Source organism: Oryza brachyantha, chromosome 4 (genome assembly GCF_000231095.2).
Source record: "Oryza brachyantha chromosome 4, ObraRS2, whole genome shotgun sequence".
In the NCBI taxonomy this organism is placed as follows: Eukaryota; Viridiplantae; Streptophyta; class Magnoliopsida; order Poales; family Poaceae; genus Oryza; species Oryza brachyantha.
In genome coordinates, this window is record NC_023166.2 from 17,452,259 (window position 1) to 17,474,784 (window position 22,526).

The 22,526-nt window shown below is 40.3% G+C and overlaps 2 protein-coding genes across 4 annotated transcripts; one reads left to right on the forward strand and one right to left on the reverse strand.

Annotated features, from left to right (window-relative positions):
• The first annotated feature begins 16,477 nt into the window (after positions 1-16,477).
• LOC107304086 lies at positions 16,478-17,322 on the forward strand. The gene is made up of 2 exons (XM_015836450.1): positions 16,478-16,879; positions 17,059-17,322. Exons 1-2 carry the CDS (start codon positions 16,675-16,677, stop codon positions 17,109-17,111), a joined length of 258 nt encoding a protein of 85 aa, XP_015691936.1. The 5' UTR covers positions 16,478-16,674; the 3' UTR covers positions 17,112-17,322.
• A 713-nt stretch (positions 17,323-18,035) lies between these two features.
• Positions 18,036-22,024, reverse strand: LOC102701535 (binding partner of ACD11 1-like). Of its 3 annotated transcripts, none has more exons than XM_006652670.2 (5): positions 21,918-22,024; positions 20,464-20,576; positions 20,308-20,380; positions 19,063-19,146; positions 18,036-18,978 (listed from the first exon to the last, which is right to left on the reverse strand). In XM_006652670.2, exons 1-5 carry the CDS (start codon positions 21,921-21,923, stop codon positions 18,313-18,315), a joined length of 942 nt encoding a protein of 313 aa, XP_006652733.1. In that variant the 5' UTR covers positions 21,924-22,024; the 3' UTR covers positions 18,036-18,312. The 3 variants fall into 3 exon arrangements, with proteins under 3 accessions (XP_006652733.1, XP_006652732.1, XP_015691651.1); XM_006652669.2 differs by having other exon boundaries at positions 20,308-20,383; XM_015836165.1 differs by lacking the exon at positions 19,063-19,146 and having other exon boundaries at positions 20,308-20,383.
• Between the last annotated feature and the right edge of the window lie 502 nt (positions 22,025-22,526).

Here is a 22,526-nt window from a genome sequence, read left to right on the forward strand (position 1 = left end):
TTGCACCGGCGGCGCGATCGCGTGGGGCCTCGCGGGCGATCTCGCCACATTTTTTTTTTCTCCGGCGCCACTTGCCCAGTTGGGTATCTGAGTAGGCATCGTAGGTCGCATCCGATATCGCGTGGCGTCGCCACGATTAGACGTGTGTAATTGCTTGCCAATCTGAACAATGGCGACAGTATTGCATCATCAAACGGACCGAGGGTTATGGACGAACAGGAAAAAGCATGTTGACAGGGGGAAAAAAGAAGAGAAAGATAGGAGATTAAATGGGACAGGGATGGGTGGCTATAATTAAGATCGATTCTCTTGCCTTTTCTTCCACTGCTTCGTCCAAATCAACATGAATGGTAGTGCATAGAGATCAAAATTAAAGGCGCTTTGCTTGGAAATAAATCTATCTCACGCTTGGAACTGTTCGTACTGTTCTCTGAAACTCTGACAGATCGAAAGAATGCATCAAAGAATGCATCTTGATTGAATAGTTGCACTGCACCGACGGCAGATTCGGTTTGTGGTCTAATTCATGCATACCAGGGGCGAACTAAATTAGAATGGATTGCAACTTGACAATAGACGGTTAAAATTGTGCGTTTTTATAGTACATTTTAGTACTTTTTATTGAGGAAGACAAGTTCTTTCGTACGTGTATAATAGATGTGATCGAAATGTACTTGATTGCTTACATTTTCAGTATCTGCAGCTGTGGATGTGATCAAAATATTTTTTTTGGGGGGGGGGGGGGGGCTGCCTATTTACTTAAATAAAACTAATCCATCAATCATTTTTTAGATGACCCATCGAGATTTACGCATGAATGGTAACCTTATCTCGTCTTCTGCATTGGCTCGCAGCCACAGCCTCCGCCTCCGCCTCCCCCTAGGGGCAGAGCCAGGAACTAATAAGGCGTAGGGCTGAGTTAACATGTACTTCATAATTTTTAAAATTTACATGATAAATTGATAAGATATAAGTGAGATTATAGACCTAAGACTAGGGCTTAAGCTCTAAATGTTGTAGATTTAGATGAATAAGTGACATGCTTCCAGCATACTCAAACAAAATAAATAAAACAATTCTGAATATAACAATTCTACTACTCAGATTACAGCCATAATTTAATAAGACATAAATGAACAGGAGCATACGAAAAGATTTTATACAGTGAAGAAAGCTACTCAAGTTTATTTGTATATTAATAATGGCAATCAGATGAAGACAACAGATGAATATTAGGAACATGGTTGTTGTCTGTTATTTGCTCTCAAAACTGTGGGTTGCTGCATGTGCAGCCTTCCAACACAAATAGTGATCAAAGATCCTCGACTAACTTGTGACAAACTATCTTACCAGAGAGATTTAAATCATGTTTTAAAAGACTATATAACAAGCTATATTACCAAATAACACTAAGCTGCTTAAAACTGAACAGTAAAGAACAGAGCTAGCAGATGCAATATGCTTTTAGAATAAGGCAAACGAATTTGCACAGATATAAATATACCAGCACTTTAAAATCTCTGGATTGTCACGAGTTGTCTCACTACACAGTTAATATCATCGAGCAATTTAATCCGTCCAAAGAATATGCAATCACACCCAAGTAATTAACTAGCAGATTGCACAAATAATGTAAATCAAAATGAGTAATAGATAACTCACGGCACATAGATTGTCTACGTGGGAAGACAAACTCAGCGAACTCAAAGTTCTGTCCCAAAAAACCAATTCCGCCGCTCACGTCCGAGTCTTCAATCAGCGGATGGTTGACGGAGATACTGAGCCGATATTGATACCGAGTGGAACGTCCACGGCACCAACCCGAGGAGTAGATGATCACTGCACAGCAACAAGTCCCAAAACCAGGCCAAGGTAGACAACAACCAGATGCTTCCCGCACCACATAGGCGTAGAAGCCCCTCACCACATCCACCACCACCTGCACACCACACCGACCAAAGAAAGGGGGAAAATGGCGCAAGCCGCAATCTCGCACGTCGTCGGGCGACGAACAAGAACTCAGCAGCAGCACCAGCCAACTCCTCCCGGAATCGAGAGGAATTTCGTTTGGGTTCTGGATGAACAAGGGTGGAGAGGAGATGTGAGTATTCTGTGTGTTGAGAGAGGGGGGACTCGATCCGCTTTGTAGGCAAGGAGAGGGAGCTGCGGCGCCGCGCGTAGCGCGCATCCCATGGGCGGACGTGCCGCCTAGGGCGGGCGAGCAGTTGAGCATCGCCGCCGCCGCCAGGAGCTCCGCCTGCCTCCCTTTTTCTCCGCTGCCTCCGAATGAACGAGCAAAGGATGGTTGTGTGCTGTGCTGGCTAGGTTGCTCGGTCCTGTTGGGCCTTGTAGTGGCCCAGCCGACCAGCTACCTCTTTTCCATTTTTTTATAAACAAATAAAGGGAAAAACCCCTTAAATGCACAACACTAGATGCCCCACCCTTGTTTCTCCCCCCCCCCCCAACACCCTAGCGCACCACTCCCTGCTTACCAACGCCAAAAGACGCCAATGGTGGTGGTGAACCCCTTCCCTCCCGGCCTACTTCCTCCCTCTCCACTCTCCTTCTCCTATTCTAGGTGACGTGCCCCTACATCCAACGCTGACCTACCGCCCTCCTTCATTCATGTAGCTCCCGCACCTCACCACATGCTCGTATTCACCACCCATTGCTAGTCTTCCTCTATCCTAGCCATCCCTCCGAAGGTACTCTCACCATCCCATATCCTCGACTGCCTTCAACCCTGAAACCCTAATATGTAGGTGTTTTGCTAAAGTTTGGAGGTGGTTATCGCCATCGCCAATCAATCGTTGTTGCTTTATTCTCCCTCCTTTCCTCCTCCATACTCTGGTCCAAGGTTAAAGGTGACGCCCTGGCCGTTGGATTGTGATCCAATCGCAGGGTAATTGGTTAATGGATTTAGAAATTTCAATCAGTTGATTAATAGCAAAATTGTTTATTTACGAAGGCTGGAAATTCCACCACTGCGATGTTCTCTTTGAACTGTCATGTCTACAAATTCCATTGACAGCGGGCACATCAAAACGGAGAGAAGAATAACAGCTAATTTGCTGTTGAAATGTTCTGTCAGGAGCACTAGTTTTATTTGTACTCAAGAAATGCATAGAATGCCAAAAATTTGCTGGCATTTGGTACACACGGACCACTCCATTGGTTTCTCTTAAAGATGTTGATATCACCGTTGTTATATAACAAAGTCTGAAAAAATAATAATTTTTACCCCAACAGTAGCGACACTTCCACAGACTCATTTTTAGTGATATATTTGCTCTCATTTTTTCTCCTCGTATCAAGTTGCCTTCCTTTCAGTATGCACCCACTACCTACTCTTGCCCTGTTTAAATGCAGTTGAAAAAAGAAGAGCAGAAATGGACCACCTACTCGTTGAGTCGTTGTCTTTCTTCTGCGAGACGCATCTCGTCGTTTGTCAAACAGCAATCTGATTAGCCAATAATAATTTACTGCTCAAGCTGATCATTGGAAGCACGCAAATGTAAAATGCAGCTGTAGTTCTTTGTTGTAATCCGCAAGCATGATATTCCTGCATGTTTTAGTCCTAATGATGTTACCCAAGGCTAGATTGCAAATCAAATTCAGTTCTGTATGCAGCCAATTTCTAGCAAAGCCTTATCAAAGCGTCGAATGCAATCAGTGCTTGCTGGAATGCAAGGACACAGGAACTACCTCAAAATGCAGCCCTTCTTGTATAAGCTAATCCGTGTCATTAGCTGATTGGCTGCGAAATTTGGAAAGACATTTCTTTGACCAGCCAACTGCACACGGCCGGTGCCAAGTCGAATTTCTTATTTAATTGAATGGGAAAGGCGATAACACTATCTTATTCATTATGAAAATGCAACATAGATACTATTAACTCACAAGTGTCACATTGCCATTTTGAAACGATCTTTCGTGTCTCCTTCATTACAGAAAGAAACAGGGCATGCCCTTCACACAACACATGCTCGTTTGTAAAATAGTATCTTCAATACCTGTAAGAATCACATTTCTGTTGAAACCATGATTCCTGTAGCGAGTCCGACAATATGCTAAATGGCTCATCCAGCAGAGAAAACAATATGTACGGCTCAGAATCTTGGGTTTCTTTAGACTGCAAATGGTTCAGAATCTCCAATCCCTTAAGAACATTCCACAGTAGTTGCGAGAGTTGCAGCAATACATCTTTTTTCCAGCAGCAAATCGTATACTAGTGCTCCTACTAGCTTCCTAAAGATAATATAGTTCCATATTGACGTATCTACGATGATTGCAGGGCTTAAGAAAAACACAAAACAAAATGCTTTTGGTGATGACTTATCTGGCGCATGCCTGCCCTTCAACAACCAGTCCCTTTCACCCAAAGGGGGAGACTGCAGAATTGCAGATTCTTTGGCTTGACAAGTCTTTGAGTTAGGGTTAACTACATTCATTGCCGTTTTACCTTCCCCTGCACCTAACATTGACATGCTTTTTTCTCTGATTGTGGAAAACCTTCAGATGTCGCAGTTTTGGACTTGTGCAGAGTCACCGTGTGCAGTTCGATGGGTCATCAGCCTCTGTAGACTGGGACGTGATGGAAATTTAAAAATATGAAACAGGCCTGTTTTAGTTCACGCAAAAAAAATTTAGGTGTTGCATTGGACGTTCCACCGGACGTCAGAGGAGGTTTTCGGACACGAATGAGAAAATAAATTTTATAGCTCGTCTGGAAACCGCGAGACGAATCTTTTGAGCCTAATTAATTTGTCATTAGTATATGTGGGTTGCTGTAGCACTTATGGCTAATTATGAACTAATTAGACTTAAAAGATTCGTCTCACGATTTTTCCCCTAATTGTGCAATTATTTTTTTCATCTATATTTAATATTTTATTTAGATGTCTAAAAAACCGATGCAATATTTTTGGGAAAAAATTGGGAACTAAACAGGGCTATAAAGCTTCTTGACCATGCCTGATGATCCCCTGCCTAGATAGGGATGACATTTTAGCTAACCTCATCGGTAACATGTTTACACAGGATAGGAATCAATTGATGGGAGATCAGAAAGGCGTTTCTTTTCCGCATCACTTGCAGATTGTACCTGAACAATTATCTCGGGATTATTCTTACGTGTTTATACGCCTTTTTAGCTCTGAATTTTCTCCCTGGTTAGTTCGGCGTTTGAAACCACTATATGAAATCTTATCCCTAGTTAGTCATGTATTCATGTGCCAAATTGTATCATATTTATCCCGCCTCCCTAATTTATACAAGCAAGTTGTATAAAGTTGCTCTATAGCAAATTGCTTTGCTTTTATTTTTATTCCGGACTTTATATATAGCTAGACAGCATTTGACATTTACTTTACAATTAAATATTTTTATTCTAAACTTAGTTATTTTTAAATAGAAATTTTATGGTACTTGAGAAAGGTACCATTTTTATACTAGAAAATATGGCGGTACCTTAAGATATTATCTTGGGGATGGTAAAAAAACTTATTTTTAAATTGTATATGGTGTGTGAACCTTATGTGTGTTCGAACTTAACCGATTTTAATCTAGCTAGGTCCAAGCCACAATAAGCACAAAGATTTTTTGTTCTTTCTCTTATTAATATGATAATTCGTAGAGGTTGAGAACGACCGTGGTAGCTTCTTTAGCTATTTGTTTTTATTCCAAATTTGAGATAGTTTTATTCAACATGATTTTTTTTGTTTTGACATATATCTTTATAATCTTGACCTATGCCTCAATTAAAGGCGTATTTTTCTCAATTAATATGGTAATTTTGAGCGGAGGCAGGCTAGGCAGGCCCCTTTCCACATTGTTTTAGTGATATAACAAAATATATAATTGATGTTACATCATGTGGTGTTGGTGTTAGTTATCCTTATGTATGCCCAAAGAAAGGCTCCATAATGGGACTAGATACGTCAAGCATGCACGATTTGTTTTGAAGAAAGTGTGACTAGCTTACTGTTTTTTTTAAATTATGGACTAATTAACTATCGTTTTAGATTGTTTGGCATTGATTAAGGTTTGAGAAAAATAGTGTCTTTTATTAGATGGTATATGATCGGGGTTAAAATAGGGATATAATTGAATGTGATATGATTAATGGGGCAAATAGACTCCACGGTAAACACAGGAATGCAGGTAGTACTATTTACTATTGCTTTCCAGCACTCTATACCAAAAAAACAGCATGAGGTGCTAGTGTGGGACTTGTACGGACTCCAACTTTTATATTCGATATCGTTGACTTTTGCATTTATATTTAACTATTTGTCTTATTTAAAAATTTTATATAAATATATAAAATTATAGGTTATGTTTAAAGTTTCTTTAGCAATAAATCAAATCATAATAAATTAATTAAAAATTATATAAATTTATAAATAAAATGAATGATATAGACTTAGAGTCAATTACCTCAAATAAAAAATAGCATTATTTCATATTTGGATCCAATGCATAGAAGCACAAGCACTACGCTGTCGTATGCATTAGCGATGCAAGCCGATCCGTCCTATTCGAAAGGGACGATCCAAATATGTTGCCAAAAAAAAAAGAGACGGTAACACTGCATGTGGTAAAAGTTTTGTAAAGACTCACTAAATTTACAGTTTGTACACTATATCTGTGCGTTGCTGCAGAAGATTCGTATACCCACAAGTCACAATATGTGCATTTTCAATTTGTAGTGGAAGAAAAAAATACTACTATTCTGCATATGAAAACTAAATAAAGACACGTAGAGTGAATACATGAATCATGTGCGCTTTCCTGTCCTTCAAAATACGACTGACCAGTACGTGTAGTAGAATGCATGAGAATAGAGAGGTCAGGTTGAAAAGGAGGCGATCACCAGCAGAATCATGGCACCTCAATGGAGGTAGGTGGTGACATGCTGAAACTTTTTAATTTTATATTTTTAACATTAAATTGAGTAATTTTGTGTTTTTATTGTATTTTATTTCTAGCCTTATCTTTTAGATAACTAAAAACATACATATATTTTTTTAGAAAATAAATAAAAAACACACACACACATATATATATATAATTTGCAAATTATTTTTTATTTATAAATATGTCATTTTATTTTTTTTCAAAAGAACCAAACAATCACACCTGCTCTGCTGTCCAACGAGGTGTCTTTTCACTTATGTTTATGATTATAAATCAAACTTTGAATTTTAAAACTTCAAATTATAATTAATTTTAGAATCTTTTTATCAAAATTTATTTTTTAACTTTTACTTTTGAATCACCAAAAACACATATATAAAATTTACTTATAAATTTTTTATTGTTAAAAAACGGTTTCAGTTGAACTTGTAAAAGGTGAGACTCTAATCAAGCACCAGCATATGGCCTTTAAATAGCCATGCACGCACTCCCACTGCATGATCGATCGTGATCCCGTCGCCGTTGCGCGCATGGCACCAAAAGAGCCTTCAAAAAACGCTTTTTGCGGATCACGGTGAGATATCACCGGTAGCTGCAATAAGCAGCAGCATACTCCTGTTCCTACACGAGACCTTTTTCTTTCGTGTGTGAGATGAGATTGCTGGTCGAATTGATGAAACGATGCAGAGCCAGCCGCGCCCTTTTGCACCAGCCACGCGTGCGGAGAAAGGCCCCCCCGAACGGTGTGAACCGCGCGCGCGGGGTGATGCGGCGAGTGCAGCAGTTGGCGCCGATCGTTTGACCGGCCGGCCGGCTAACCGACGACGTACGTACGTATGGCGCCAGCGCGAGAGACCATCTAAAAGTTTACGACGTTGGATTAAGGGAGTGTTTAGTTAGGAAAATAAAAACTTTGGGTGTTACATCAGACCGTTTGACCGGATATTGGAAGGGGTTTTTGGAGACAAATAAAAAAATAAATTTTACGACTCACAAACCGCGAGACGAATCTTTTTAGCCTAATTAATCCATCATTGTTACATGTGGGTTACTGTAGCACTTATGACTAATCATGAACTAATTAGGCTCAAAAGATCCGTCTCATGATTTTATAACTGTGCAATCAATTTTTCGTTTTATCTATGTTTAATACTCTATTTAGATGTCCAAAAATTTGTTGGGATGTTTTTAGGAGAAAATTTTTTGGAACTAAACATGGCCTAAGATGTCAAATAATTAAAGTGTCAAACAAAATTTTCAAATCTCTGTTTTGTATGGAGCGGAAGAAGAGGCACGGACACGTGCGTGCTGTTGCATGCTCGCTCTCGATCGCTACCTGCTGCGACATTCTGATGGCTACCGCTGCTGAAACAGGCGAGACCTGCCGTTTGGAGGCATGCGTGCGTGTGGCGGCGCTGCGTGACCGTGTCCGTGTCCGTCCAATGATACGTGCCCGGTTCAACTGTTCAAGAAGGTCTCGCGCGGCGGGTGTGTCATGGGATTTATTGCGACGCCAGCCGCGGATCGATCGACGATCGATGTGCTTGCTGCGCTGCTCGAGGCTTCTTTCGTCCGGTCTCGCAGGGCAGCGGAGGCCGCCGTGGCGACGCCCGTGCGTTCCGGGACGCACACCGGTCATCTGCTCGTCCTCGACGACTCTGCTGCATGCCGCCTGCGGGCCATACAGATGGATCGTGTGTACAAAACTCCAATTCGATGCGTCACACGCGGCTAGCTAGCTCAGTGTCACGTACTCATCGCGTCGCTGTTCTCTCTCAGAGCCCAAGTTTTTTGACCCTGTAGATCGAAAAAAAAAAAGACAGAGATCGAAGGCGAAGATGTACGTGTGATGTGTCTCTTTTTTTACCATGCGGCCATGAAGGAATGAAGGCAAAATAGAGCTTGTGGACAATCCATCTCGTTGGACGCATATTCGCATCGGTTATACGTTCATGCCCGCAAGTGTTGTACGGCTAATGTGATGAGGTGAAATGCGACCCCGTCGCCGTCAACGTCCAAGTGTCAGGTCCGTGAGTTGGACACACGCGTGTCCTCTCCAACTTTTACAAGAGAAATGAACTTTGGATATATATATATGTCAGTAGTCAATATAAAGTACGGTATCTAGATGGCTCTGATGGTCCGGCAAATCTGCCACCATGTGTAATCAACCAGTCAGATCCAAGGCTTAATTATCTCATGGTTAATTAACCCTCCAAGCTACTAGCTATGCGTCGTCGACACGGATTACTCGTCGAGGGATGGGCCAATGATCAATGTCTGTTCACCGGGCCATGTCTCAAATCATGATACCAAGTTTGAAATTTTTTCCTCTTTTTGTTTGTGCGATTTAAATTAAAACTGGTGATAAGAACCAATTTGTTTACGTAATTAAAAGGTCCACTTAGTTAGTTGATCTAATTTTCAGTCCTGCCTTTAAACTAGTTAGAATCAGCCCCCTAAGATTTCAAATCCAGACAAATTGTATGATATCTCAGTACGCTGTGTGTGATTTTGAGCGATGTCGCAACCATCATCAATCATGGGCCTGTTTGGGGAGGTTTAGATTCTGAGAAGCAGCTGCTTGGTAGCCAGCTTCTGAGAATCTGGAAAAGCTCCTAAACTCAGCTTCTCCAGATTCTGGATTCTTAGTTCATTTTCCAGAATCTGTAACTATAGATTCTCAGAAGCTATGGATCGTTTAGGGCAGCTTCTGACAGAAGTAGCTTTCTGGGAAAAGCTGCAGCTGGGAGAAGCTCGCCAAACAAGCCCCATATATCTTCAAGAGACATGACTTCAAATGCCAGCTCTCTTGTTTCCAGTTTTTTTTAAGCCCCTTGTGGGGTGTATATTATAAAAAGAAGAGCAGAAATTTACAAGAGTTCACGAGGAAGAAGGGAGAGGGGGGGGGGTTACAACAAGAAACAACGTCATGGAGGACGCTTTGCCTAGACAATCAGGCTACATGATCGATAGTGCTATCTTCTTGATTAGGCATCATGGCCAATAACTCATGTGCACCGCAAGCGCGCCAGAGGGTCGCTTCTTCAATGATGTGGTTCACTAGTCCTGCGGCGACGGTGGTGTCTGCCTTTCTAAAAGTTCTATTGTTCCGCTCTCTTGTTTCCAGTTTTGAAGATGATATGCAATTGATGACTCAGTAAAATTGGTGACAGCTACCACATCACACATAAAAGCATCTGAGCACTAATAATTGTCTAGTTTTCCGAGTTTAGAAACTAATTATGTCTGCTTTTGAAGTTAAACAGAAAAAAATAGATTACTAAGAAGTTCGCAGATGAACCACATACTTTTTCCTAAACAACATGCCCCGTGCGAACTACTAGCATGTTTAAGGCTGCATGTCATAAAATTACATATTTAGAACAAAGTTATAAAAAACGGATTTTATACTTAATATTTCTAAAAGTTACAAAAGCTATAGTTTTGGACTAAAGTGATGTTAAATCTATAGTTCTGTGATGTGAGGCTTTAAATATATAGTTTTGTAATAAATTTAGTACTAAAAACTATAGTTTTATGACATACCCCTTAACTATATAGTTTTGTTATAATTTGTTCAAAATACATGTCGTTTTGTGAAATTTACATAAATAAAACATAAAAGCTTCAGTATACCAACTTTATTTTCTAAAGAAATGGAGAAAAGGTCACTGGACAACCCACTTTTTTCTTAAACGAAATGCAAAGCTCTGGCCTACCCGCATAGTTTTTTTCCAGCAAGTGGCTTGAATTAGAGCGACTGCTTCCATGAGGACAAAAGAGATCTGAATGTTTAAAGCATTGTCGCAGCAGCGAAAGATCATAATCTAGTTGTTGAACTATGATATTGCTTAATTAACTTGTTTGGACCACAACCACTATTTTTGTACATCTATGTCCTCTTTAACAAGTTGACCCAACTAATAATGATAAGCTGCACTTTAATTTACTTTCTTCAAGCAAGATGTAGTTTTTTTGGACTTTTCATTAGTGTCCGGAACTTTATTGCATTTGTAAGTATAAACATTGTCGGCATTAAGGAAAAAGATGTGGAGATGAGAACGACTTAGTACAGCTTAACTGCCTAAAGATAAAACAGTACTTAACTCCACTATAAACATCCAGTACCAGACAATTAGAGCGGGAGAAAGAGAGTACGAGGTCTCCCTGCCCTCCCAGCTAGTAAGATATAGAAAAAAAAAGGTTAACCATTAACTATTTATAACCTTCAAGCTATTACGTCAAGTTGATTCTAAATATTGCAAGTACTACTAATTCCATTTCGAGAGACTAAGTACGCTAAATTAAATAAGTAGTCAATATAGTACAAATATAAACAACTATAATAAAATATTATTATCCGGTTATATGTTATAAAATTTCTTGATTCTTCCTATATTTATATAGATGCTAATGAATCTGAACACACACATATATATATATATATATATATATATATATATATATATATATATTACATTGATATTGATATATAGATAAATCTAGATAAAACTAAAAAAATATTATAATATGCAATATAGAGGAGTATTTTTTTAATCGAGACACACTTTGCATATGGTTTACATAAAGGAGGGGACCAAAGGTGTACTGGTGTGCATGGGTAGATTTAGGGATGGAAATGGGCCAAGGCCCGTGGTTTCTTTCACAACCCTATTTAATTCTAAAAAAATTTAGCTCAAAACTCTATACAATTTTATTTTCAACCCATTTTAAACCTGATCCTTAAATTTTATAGGCAAAATAGTTAGGCACATTACCACCCCTAAGTAGATTGGAGCAAATTGGGCATAATGTGAAGATGGAAGAGGGTATTTTAGTTGCTTGGGAAGTTGGGAGGTGGAGGATGGAGAGTAACCTAAATTTGGTGCGTCGGATCTTCGTAAACAAATTTGGAGGCATAGTCAAAGATTTCATCTACTACCTCCATTTCATAATGTAAGATTTTCTAGCATATCCTAAATTTATATATTCATATAGATATCAATGAATCTAGACATATATATAAACAATATACATTGGTTAATAGATGAATCTAAGCATAGCTAAAACGTCTTACATTACGAAACGGAGGGAGTATCATTTACCTTAATTGGACATGTGCAACACCAAATGTGCTTAACTTGCTTATAAGAAGCAAAAACATGTACAGGGGTCATCACTTGCCTTTTTTTAAAAGGAAAAATGAGACGACATATTTACAAATAAAAAATAATTTATAAATAAAATTTTTATATATGTCTTCTTAGTGATCTAAAAGCAAAGAGTGAAAATAAATAATAAAAAAACCTAAAATCAACTTTAGATTTAAGATTGGATATTCAAATTTAGGCTTATAAACAAGCGTAAGTGAAAAGATTTAAGACCGGTAAAGTTTTGTGGAGAATTGTGATGCGCAACCAGATCACTACTTACATGCTTAAATATAAGGCATACTTCTTCACTAAAAATTCGGTATTAGCTGGACTATTACATTAACATTTCAGGCTGGACATAAAGAATACGATATATAAAATACTTAATAATTAGATAAAAAAATTCTTCAAGCCAGTATCCTATCAAGTTGACACAATAGGTTTTGCAGTACTGTTTATCAGTTTTTCTGAACTAATATATCTAACTTAAATAAGTAATATTGTATAATAAATATAAGTACAATGGCATGCCAACATTTTAAGAAGAACTAGTATAACATGCCATGCCAGTCCATTACGATGAGCCCATATAATTAAGAATAGATCCATATTAGCCCCATAGGACATAGCGTAACGGACCCATGTAATTAAAAATAGGCTCATATGAGAATTTTAATCAACCATTTATTTTTGGTTTGTTCAGGGTCGGTTGTTACGCGTGAGAGGGACGATGAACAACTGCGTCTTTTAATAGTAGAGACAATTGTCAGATGGTCATATATGAGGATGTAAGCAAGTAGAGGGAGGCATGCATCAATGGAGTAGTGAAGTTAGAATAGACGATTCTGGTGGGTTTAGGAGATGGAACGAAGTGTGCGGAGCCATTACAGAACAAAGAACCCTCTGATTATCCAATAAATTATCACTTTGTAAGTTTAGAGGTACTGTTTCTATTGTCTTAAAATAAGCTTAGAGGCATAAAAAAACAGTTCGATTGTTCATAGACTTAAATGACATATAATAGGGCAAGCTTGATGACCCTATGTTCATAAGAAATATAAACAATGCACCAATCAATTTTTGTAGAGGATTTCATTGTATCATATTTCTGTCATCCACTAGCTATTCACTGACGGATCCAAACAGGCCAGAGCAGCTAGATAGCTCGTAGCTTAGCTATATCACGTAACCATCGATCAGAACAGTACATAGACGCACACTGGCTCTCGCACCCGATTGGCTACCGATTTGAGGATGGAACCGATGCATCAGTACTTGCACCGCATTCAAAATTTCAGAAGGAACCAAAAGCGATTTTGTTAATTGAACAGAATCAAGGCGAACGATCGACTGATCGGCCGGTTCCGGGACGGGTGTGTGAAAGATCGCCGGGCGATTTGCCGCGGACGCTGACCCGCTGTCGGAAAGATTCCCGGTCGCCGCTCGCCGCCGCGTCGCCATCGTCCGGGGTACGTACGTCGTCGCCCGATACGTCAAGCGATCGAGCAAACTTTGCGACTTGTGTAGACGCCTCGCCATCGCCACCTTCGTTTTAGCTCGGCCGGCGACTGTCACCAACAGCCATCCATTTTCTCCCTGCCTTTTGGCTTTTTTTCTTCAGGTTGTTGAGGGTTTTTTTTTTCATCTCTGCCGGTGGTGTCTTCTACTTACGTCAGTGAAACGAAACGAGAATTATTGAGCAAGATTGTAGGCGACTGAGATCGAAATGGTTTGTGATTGGTGTGAGGTTTGAACGTTGTGATGGTTTGGTTTACGCTGGTGGTGATTGATCGGGTATATAGCCGTACGATCCTGTCCAAATGACAGGTGAAAACATCGTCGTCGGATCACATTTCTTTTCAAGAGGATAATAAAAAAGGCAGCATCTTTGATCGCTCGCAGAGTCGCAGGGCCTAGCTGGTTTGTGCCGACAGTACCAGCTTCGAAATGAAATCTTCAGAGTTCAGACGCGCATAATGATCTTACACATAATTCAGACAGCTAACCACAAATGACAATTTTTAACTACTACTAACTGCTGCTGCTGCACGGTTTAATAGGTAAAAATGACGACATCGCGACACTGTTGAAGTACCAAAGAGGCAAAGAGACCGTACCAGTACACATGATTAATTAGAGTTACATCACGGCACTCAAGAATCTGATCGATGCTACTTCAACCTCGTCATGATCGACGACAATGTTGAGATAACGCAAAGCTTTAATTGCCACAGTACGGCGACTGTACCTTATGATTGGTACTTACTAAACGGCGAGTCGTGGTTTATTTTGAGTTTTGACAAACTGGACTACCATCTGCTTGGATTTTTCAACCTGGGAGTACTGCAAGCTAGGAGTAGTACTACACTACTAGCTGTAGCTTTCAGTAGGAGATTAGGTAGCGAGCTCTCTCTGGTCTAGGTTCACTCGAATTGATTAAACTAAGTCTAAAGATGGCTTTCATTGTTAGCGAATTTGGTGAGATTCACTGTTTGACCCCTGCTCGATCGAGTTTGTTGGGTTGGACGCGTGACTGAAATGCTGCCTGGCTGCTGCTGCTGCTGCTGCTGTAAGCCCAGCGTAACTCGTCGTCACGGCTGAATTCCTTTCAGTTCAGGGTGCCCATCACCTGATCACCGGGCTACAACCTATAGGAAACTTTGCGGCCGAATTGGAGGATCGTTTCGAAACATTTTTTTTCCTCTCCTTTCAGTTGAGAAGATTACGACTTGCATATGAGATGAGATGACATAATGGATCATACTGATTCAGAGGCCCAGGCTTATGAAGATGAGTGTGTCCTCTGGTTGTCTTTTTCGTGGTGGAAGGTAGGAGTGTACGTGATGGTTGTCACTTTCTGGGCCGGAATTTTGGGCCCGTTTAGAAAAATGGGCCCAAAGAGTCTTGGCACGTATGAGATCGTGACTTGTGATCCCGATTGATAGCAGGATTAGCCGTATCCGTCATGATACCCCATTGCGTATTACTCTCAGAAAGTACAATTAAATTTGGAGTATTATCTATCAACTAACCCACGTTTAATTCTCACTAAATACTCTCCAAATTATCCTTAGTCTTCAACCACCCCTTTATTTTTAATACAAATCCGTTCCAAAACATTAAAATGCTTAGACTTTGATACGTCTTCAAGATGCTACTTTCATCAATAATATATAAAAACGGTTTAAATTAAAGGTGTTACATATAGTATAGTTATTTATTTAATAATGAATCTGGTAATTTCAATCTTGTGTACGATCTTTTTTTCCGTTATTAATAATCAAGGTTAAACAAATTTAACTTAGCAGTATTCTAAAAATCGTTATACTATGGAGCAGGGGAGTAATAATCATCTTTTTTTTATCTTCTATATTTAATATTTAAAAACTTGGAAGCTCTTATATTATAGGGCCGAGGCACCTCTGTATGAACATACTGCCCAAGGGCAGCCACGAGATAACAAGTGTAGTTCTAGTTTCTCGCATTGACAAGGAAATTTTTAGCTACAGGTGATTCAGCATGATGTGCGACGTGGCAGTGGAGTGGCCAAACGGGTCCTCGCCATGTTGACCTGCAATGCTCCGGTGAGAGGCACCCGCAATGCGGCATTGCCTTGCCGGCGGCCACCACCAACACTCGCCTGCATCACGGTTTTGATGCGGCGTTTTCACCGAACACCCGTCGACGAATCGCAGGTGCGGATCCCCCTTCCCTGGGCTGGGCTCGAACGACGGCGACGGGTAAATTTTGCAGAACCGCGCCGGCTTTCGCAGCTAGCAGGCGTGGTGAGGACCGTGCCGTGCACCTGGGTGGGTGACATGGTGTTACAGAAGAGTTGTGTCGGAACGAGCGGCGAGCATGCTGATTGGTCGTCGGAGGCAGCTCCGGCGGCGTGGGTGGAGATGGGAGGAAGGCGAAGAACGTACCGAGCAAATAACTGGAGGGACTATCATGAAAGGGAAATAGCGGCCACGGCTGGAAAATTTTCTAGGAAAAGCTTGAAATGACGTATTTAGAAAAAAAAAATTTATATATGTATGTTCTTAGGGATAAAAAAGGAAGTTTACAATGTCTTCCCTGCACGATCGTTATCATTGGTAGCGAACGCATCGGCCTAGGTTGAGAGATTCGAGAACGTGTGAAGCCGACTCGAATTACCCGCGTTGCAAGGATTCATCGTCGAATGCTTGTTTCAGGTTCAAGGTCGGCGCTTTGCACGCATCGTGGCCACTGCCCCTTTAATTTGTATATATACTAGTACTAGTATTACTGTTTGCAGTACGTTTCGTCTGGCTTTTGCTTCAGAAAATGAAAGGCCAAAAGGGGATTCAGATAACAGCCCTCTCATGTACTCAAAGAACCAGACTCATGTCAAGCAACGCTAAAAAAAAACTAAGCGAGGTGTCAGAAAAGCAACGCCAAGACATGTGAACCAATGCGTGAAATTTAGAGCACACAAAGAAGAACAATTCCAATCATTAATTAATTTATCTCTCCTGATGATACACTGTTTTTTTTTTGTGAGCATATATATGCAGAGTTCGATGCGTATTAACGTACACGCACGTACTTACACAGAGCAATCTCGCCGTGCCGGAATATGCAGAGGCAGCTGAGCATCTCGGCGATGCCGAGGCTGTACCCGGAGCCGGAGGAGGAGGACGGCGACGATCTGGAGGCGAAGCCGGAGAAGGCGCCGGCCGCCCGGCCGTCGGCGAAGGAGCGCTCCGTTCACCTCGTACCGCTGCTCGTCGTCCTCTGCTTCGTCCTCCTCTTCCTCTTCTCCCATGACCCCTCTGCTTCCGGTACGCTCGTGTGTTCAGCTGTGGGCGTTGCGTGCATCCGGTGGCATTCCGTTTTGATTCGTTCGTTGCTAGGCACATTTGGCAATTTTTAATATGGAGATTTTGTTCTGGATACGCAATCTGAGCTCGTTTTTGTATTTGTTGTTGAACACTGCATTGTTTTTTTTTCTTTTCTGCAGATATGTCCAGTTTTGGAGACAAGGCTGGGAATCGGAAGCACAGGCTGTTTTAGTGTGAATTGTCATTTTGTCTGCAAGAACTCCGGGTGATATATGCCATAAACGATAAATTGATCCTTTTGTAAGTGTGTATTTTGATCTCAAATCTGAAGTATAAACACAATGTTGTATACTTGTATGGACCTTTCTGCAGCCATAAATAACTTGCAAAGTACTATATTGCTAATGGAACCGTTTGACCTTTATTATCCAATGATATTTTTGGCCTCATTAAGAGATAGGGGATAAAGTGTATTAACACGAATACATTTAAGGGGAATGACCACAATGCCACATCCATATCTGAACGATAAATGTACATATCAGTTACCATTGGAATGATAATGGTGTCAACTAATCATCTTTTCGCTGGCAAACGTCGGTGTCTGATGCTGCATGGCGATGGTCCAATAGTCCATGGCTCAACTTCCCTTTCCCTGTATTTGAGGCGGTGCCCTATATCCACTTGTAAACTATACACCACACGCTGCAGCTGAATCCTATCTTGTAGCCAGCAGAATTTTCAGAGAAAGCATGGATGAATTTTATTCACAAAAAAATGGAAATTTAGTATGCTAAAATGGGAAGGAAACAAAATAACATATCAGCATCACATTATCAGATTGGTTCTAGAAAATACCCCAATATACATGCTTAAACTTGGAGTCCAACAATATCAAATTTTACCAGACCATCAGGATATGGGTACTCAGTTCTGCTCACTATTAGTCCAACATTAAACATGTTTAATATCACAAAAGTGGTACTATAGATTCAAACTGTAAAATATTTACATATTATCATGATTATATAAATAAATAAACCAGCAACCAACTTTCAATTTTGGACGTACTGACCAATTCAAAATAAACCTCGGAAGGCGTACTTGCTTCAGTCCAGTACTTGAAACATAACAGAAATGTCGGATTACGGTGAAATGCTTAAAACTTGATTTGTCATATATTCCACCAATTCCACATCAATAAACCAAGCCAAAATGGTATATCAATGTTTGGTGCCTTTTAAGAAGGTCGCTAATGCATAACAATAATGTTCGATTGATAAAAATAGTTGGTACAAACTACAAACTGCAACCTATTCCAGGCACCAATTAATTCCAGGCTTTGAAGAGGTTCAATTTAAAGGATCACAGCAACACTACAAACTGAATTCAGTGACCATTTCGTGTCTATTTACACTCATCTATCAATGGAATCATAGTATCAACCCCTGCGCAGGTTCTGGCTTTTTAGGAGCAGTGGCAGGTGGAGACGCCTGACTGGGATCATCATCAGTAATGGGGACTGTTGCAGTCGTAGAGATGGGAATATCTTCAGGGGATTCGGAGACCTGTATCTTAGCGAAGTCACCATCTAGATCCTTTTGTGTTGAATGGCCTTCTGAGCTGTTAGGTTGTGCAGACTCGTGCTCTACAGTCTTGTGCTCCTGCTCAGCCGCTATTTTTTCTTTTGCCTTCGTGCCAACATCATTTGCGGCATTGGCAACCTTATTGAAAGCACCAGTTACCCATGCTGCTCCAGTAAGGACATATCTGTTCTTCATGATGGCAGATCCAGCAGTAGAGACACTCTGTTCAGCAGCTGCCAGTGCTGACTTTGTCTTCTCAGAGACTTGGTATTTCTGATCCATTTCCTTCACTTTATCATTTACAACCGAAGTGCCAACACTGATCTTCTCGCTTAAACCAATTTTCTTGTCAAAGGAAGATACTCTAGCAGTTGCAGTTGATGAGAGTTGATGCTTCTCATCCAAGGCTTTTGCTCTGTCCAGTGCATCCCTACCTAGAATGAACCCCTTCGCCAGCATGGTCCCAACAATGTCCTCTGCCTTTTGCAGGGCAGAAGGCTTAGCATCCTTGGACTGCAAAGCATGCTATGGAGTTATATTACCACCAGAAGAACATCATGTTTCAGACATGTAAATATCCTATAGTTTTAACCATACCTCTAGAGCAGCTAAAACATAAGCTGGCAACTCATAATCAGTGGCTGGAGTGACAATGACAGCCATATCAACTATTGTGGCACCCTGGGAACCAAAAAAATCTATTTTACAAATTTTCGATCCCATTACAACAAGTATATATGATTAGGCAACGAATAAGGACATAATAGTGTGACCAACTATATTTTTGCAAACAAATCTTCCTTCATATACAAAGCTCAGGATTTTCCTGGTACAGCTAATAGCGACTAAAGTAAATGTTGAGATAGCTGTTTCATTCTGGATTATGTAAACAGCAGCATTCAATTAAGTGAATCTGGGAATTTGGTCTATAATTAAGGTTTAATTAATGAAACAGGTAACTTTTTGCATGTATTAACAAACCATCTATCTATGTATATATATATTATATTATAAAGACAGCTTGAAAAGATGGCACCATGTTTGCTTTGGAGGCTAGAAATTACCAAGTTAATCCAGGAAAAAGAAGATCTTAACTGTTGCATACAAGATACAATTCTACCTATAGAAATAGAAGTTAAGAGCTAATTATAAAATCCAAACCTATAGATATAGAATCTAAGAGTTGTATATGAAAGCCAAACCTTATAGATATATAAGCTAAGAGTTCTAAATGAAATCCAAATATAATCTTAACTGTTAGATCATGGCGGGTTTAGGTTATAACGATATAGATTGATAGATATAGTTGTATATAAAATAAAATTATATCTAATGAAATCCAAACCTATAGGAATAGAATCCAAGAGCTGCATATGAAATCCAAACCTTATAGAATTAGAAGCTAAGAGTTGTATATGAAATTCAAATACATTTATATATGTGGTATCTATAGAATAAGCATTTGAGAGTTGTATATTAAATCTAACTCCACGTGACTTATGTAGCTCTGTGCACAATATTTTACCATTGGATTAGATGGTAGTATAAATAGATACGATATGTTGGATTACAGAAGGGAAACGGTCTAGATTAATGCATAATACCAGTAGAGGGCATTGTAAACCACTTCTTTTTGTAAGGATATGAGAATATCACGGGAATAGTCTGCAGTGCATTGTGTGTTATACTAAAAAAGATTAAGGTTAGTAAAGTTAGTGAATCATTTTCTTTTAAGCAAGGCTTCAGTCATAAATCATGCATACCCATAACGATATGAGGGCACCAACAAATAAAAAAATGGTTTGAAAACTTATATCTCCATTAATGAGAAAGAATAGGTACCGTAAGAAGCATAGCTGTCTCAGATCCTTGATTGTCCTTAAAAGTAATGTAGGCAGCTTGAGACAGCTCATCACTGCTGCAAAGTATTAAAGGTTATTGCAATTCATGTTACAAACTGAAAAACAAGAAAGATTTTTTTTTAAAAAAGGTACTAACCTTTGCATTTCAACATGCACAATGTCACCAGAAAAGGAAAAGAATTCCTTTACATCTCGCAGTGATGCTTTCAGTGATACATTGCTTACCTTGACTGTGCTAAATGTGTTTGCCTTAAAACAATACACGGTAAAAAAATGTAATCAGTGATCTGAGCAATCTACACAAATAGCGTGGTAGACATTTGTAAGATCTTATAAAGGGTAGCACAAATGTGAACTTAGCTTCATTCCTAAAACTTTGCATACCCAATTTCTTCCAGACAGTTTAAATCAGACCAAATTCTACTTATAAACTTATCGTAGTTTCTCCAGAGTTGCAACCGACTAACAATTCGCATATCCAATGGCTATAATTGCTGCATACACTTACCTAATAAACATCAGGTAGTTCCAGTCTACACGGAGGACTTGGTGTCCTCATTCTGTGACGTAAGCAAGCTTTTGCTCCCAATTATTTTCAAACGATTTTATATAGGGTCAATGCCAAATAACCTTTTGGGGACAATATTGGCACTAAAGATCTGAATGAAACTTTTCAATGATTGCAGAATCTGTATGTATGTGCCGCTGAATCTTATTTTAATTGCAACATGCTTGCTAAGTTGCTAGTCAGTATAGTATACAGTTGAATACCACCATACATTATAAACCAGCATAGTTGATGGAAGATTATGTCCATCCTATGAAACAAAGTGGAGAGGCTGTTTAGTTCCTTACATACTTGAGGCTCTACTGATGGCTTATAGTACGTGGAGAAGTAACCAAAGAAAGTTTGAAGAGCCTCCTTTAGTCATTGACTCCTTGAGCGTAACCAAGTAGGTATGAAGACAGATTAAGCCCAAGATAAAAAAAAAAACTAAGCATGCAAGCTGGCTAATCATGCTCATGGTTCATCAACTAGGAAATTACATCCTTCTATAAATTTCAGCACCCAAATAACAATCTACAATGACAGCATAGGAGATTTGCTCCGGCTGTAATTCCATACTGAGCTCACTCAGTGCTACAATGCCGACCAAAATAGTACGAGATTTGGCCGGAAAGCTCACTCAGTGCTACAATGCCGACCAAAATAATACGAGATTTGGCTGGAAGCACTTAGCAAGTGGCAAGTAATGGGAGCCGTATGCCAATCTACCAAACCGATGCCACTCCACATTTCACTTCCACCTAACCCCATTAGCGGGAGCCACAAATCTATACTTTTCCTGTGACTTCGCTACTGCAGTCAACCAGATGCGACCAGTGCTAGCTTACACCCAAATCAAGAACCCCATAGCATAAACCCCCAAATGTGTTCAAGCTCCGATACCAAAGCCCAGCAGAACTGCTCGGATCGGGAACGGCACAGCCGCCAATCACCATACCGCCGCAAATGAGATTTACCAACAATACAAAGCACTAACAGAATGTGAAAAAAAAAAAAACAAAAACAGAGAACAGGGTGCTCACCGCCATGGCCGCCGTGCGATGCGGAGATCTCGAAACCCTAACCGCTGACTTGAATCGGGAAACGGGTGGAAGAAGGGAGGAAAAATCTCAGAAATGGGATCCGGTCGAGGCGTCCACTGGGGGGATCTTTATAGGCGGTGGAGAAGCAGGGCGGCGGTGGCGTCCGAGTCCAAGACAAGGGCGCGTAGACGTGGGGGCGGTGACGTGGCGACGTGTGGGGCACGCCGGCCATGTGGGACCCACCGGTCGCCGAATCCGAGGTGGCCTAGCGACATGGGCCGCATACTGCGGAGGCCGAATTGATCGATGATGTTGTTTTCCGTATTGGGCCTGATTTGGACTCGTAAATACCAAATGGACCAGCCAAGTTGGAGCATAGAATTTTAAGAACGCATCACTTCCTTTTTCATTTTTCATAATAATATATGACTTCTTATGGATGATGCGAATAGTGTATATATATAACGCCGCACAGGTATCGCAAAATCATATTTACTGGACGGTGGTCATTGTACATAAAAAAAAAAGGCTGTTTTGACCTCCATTTTTCTCCCGTGGCATATTGGCCGTCACAATTTTTGTCGTTTTTTTTACTCAATTTTTGTCCGT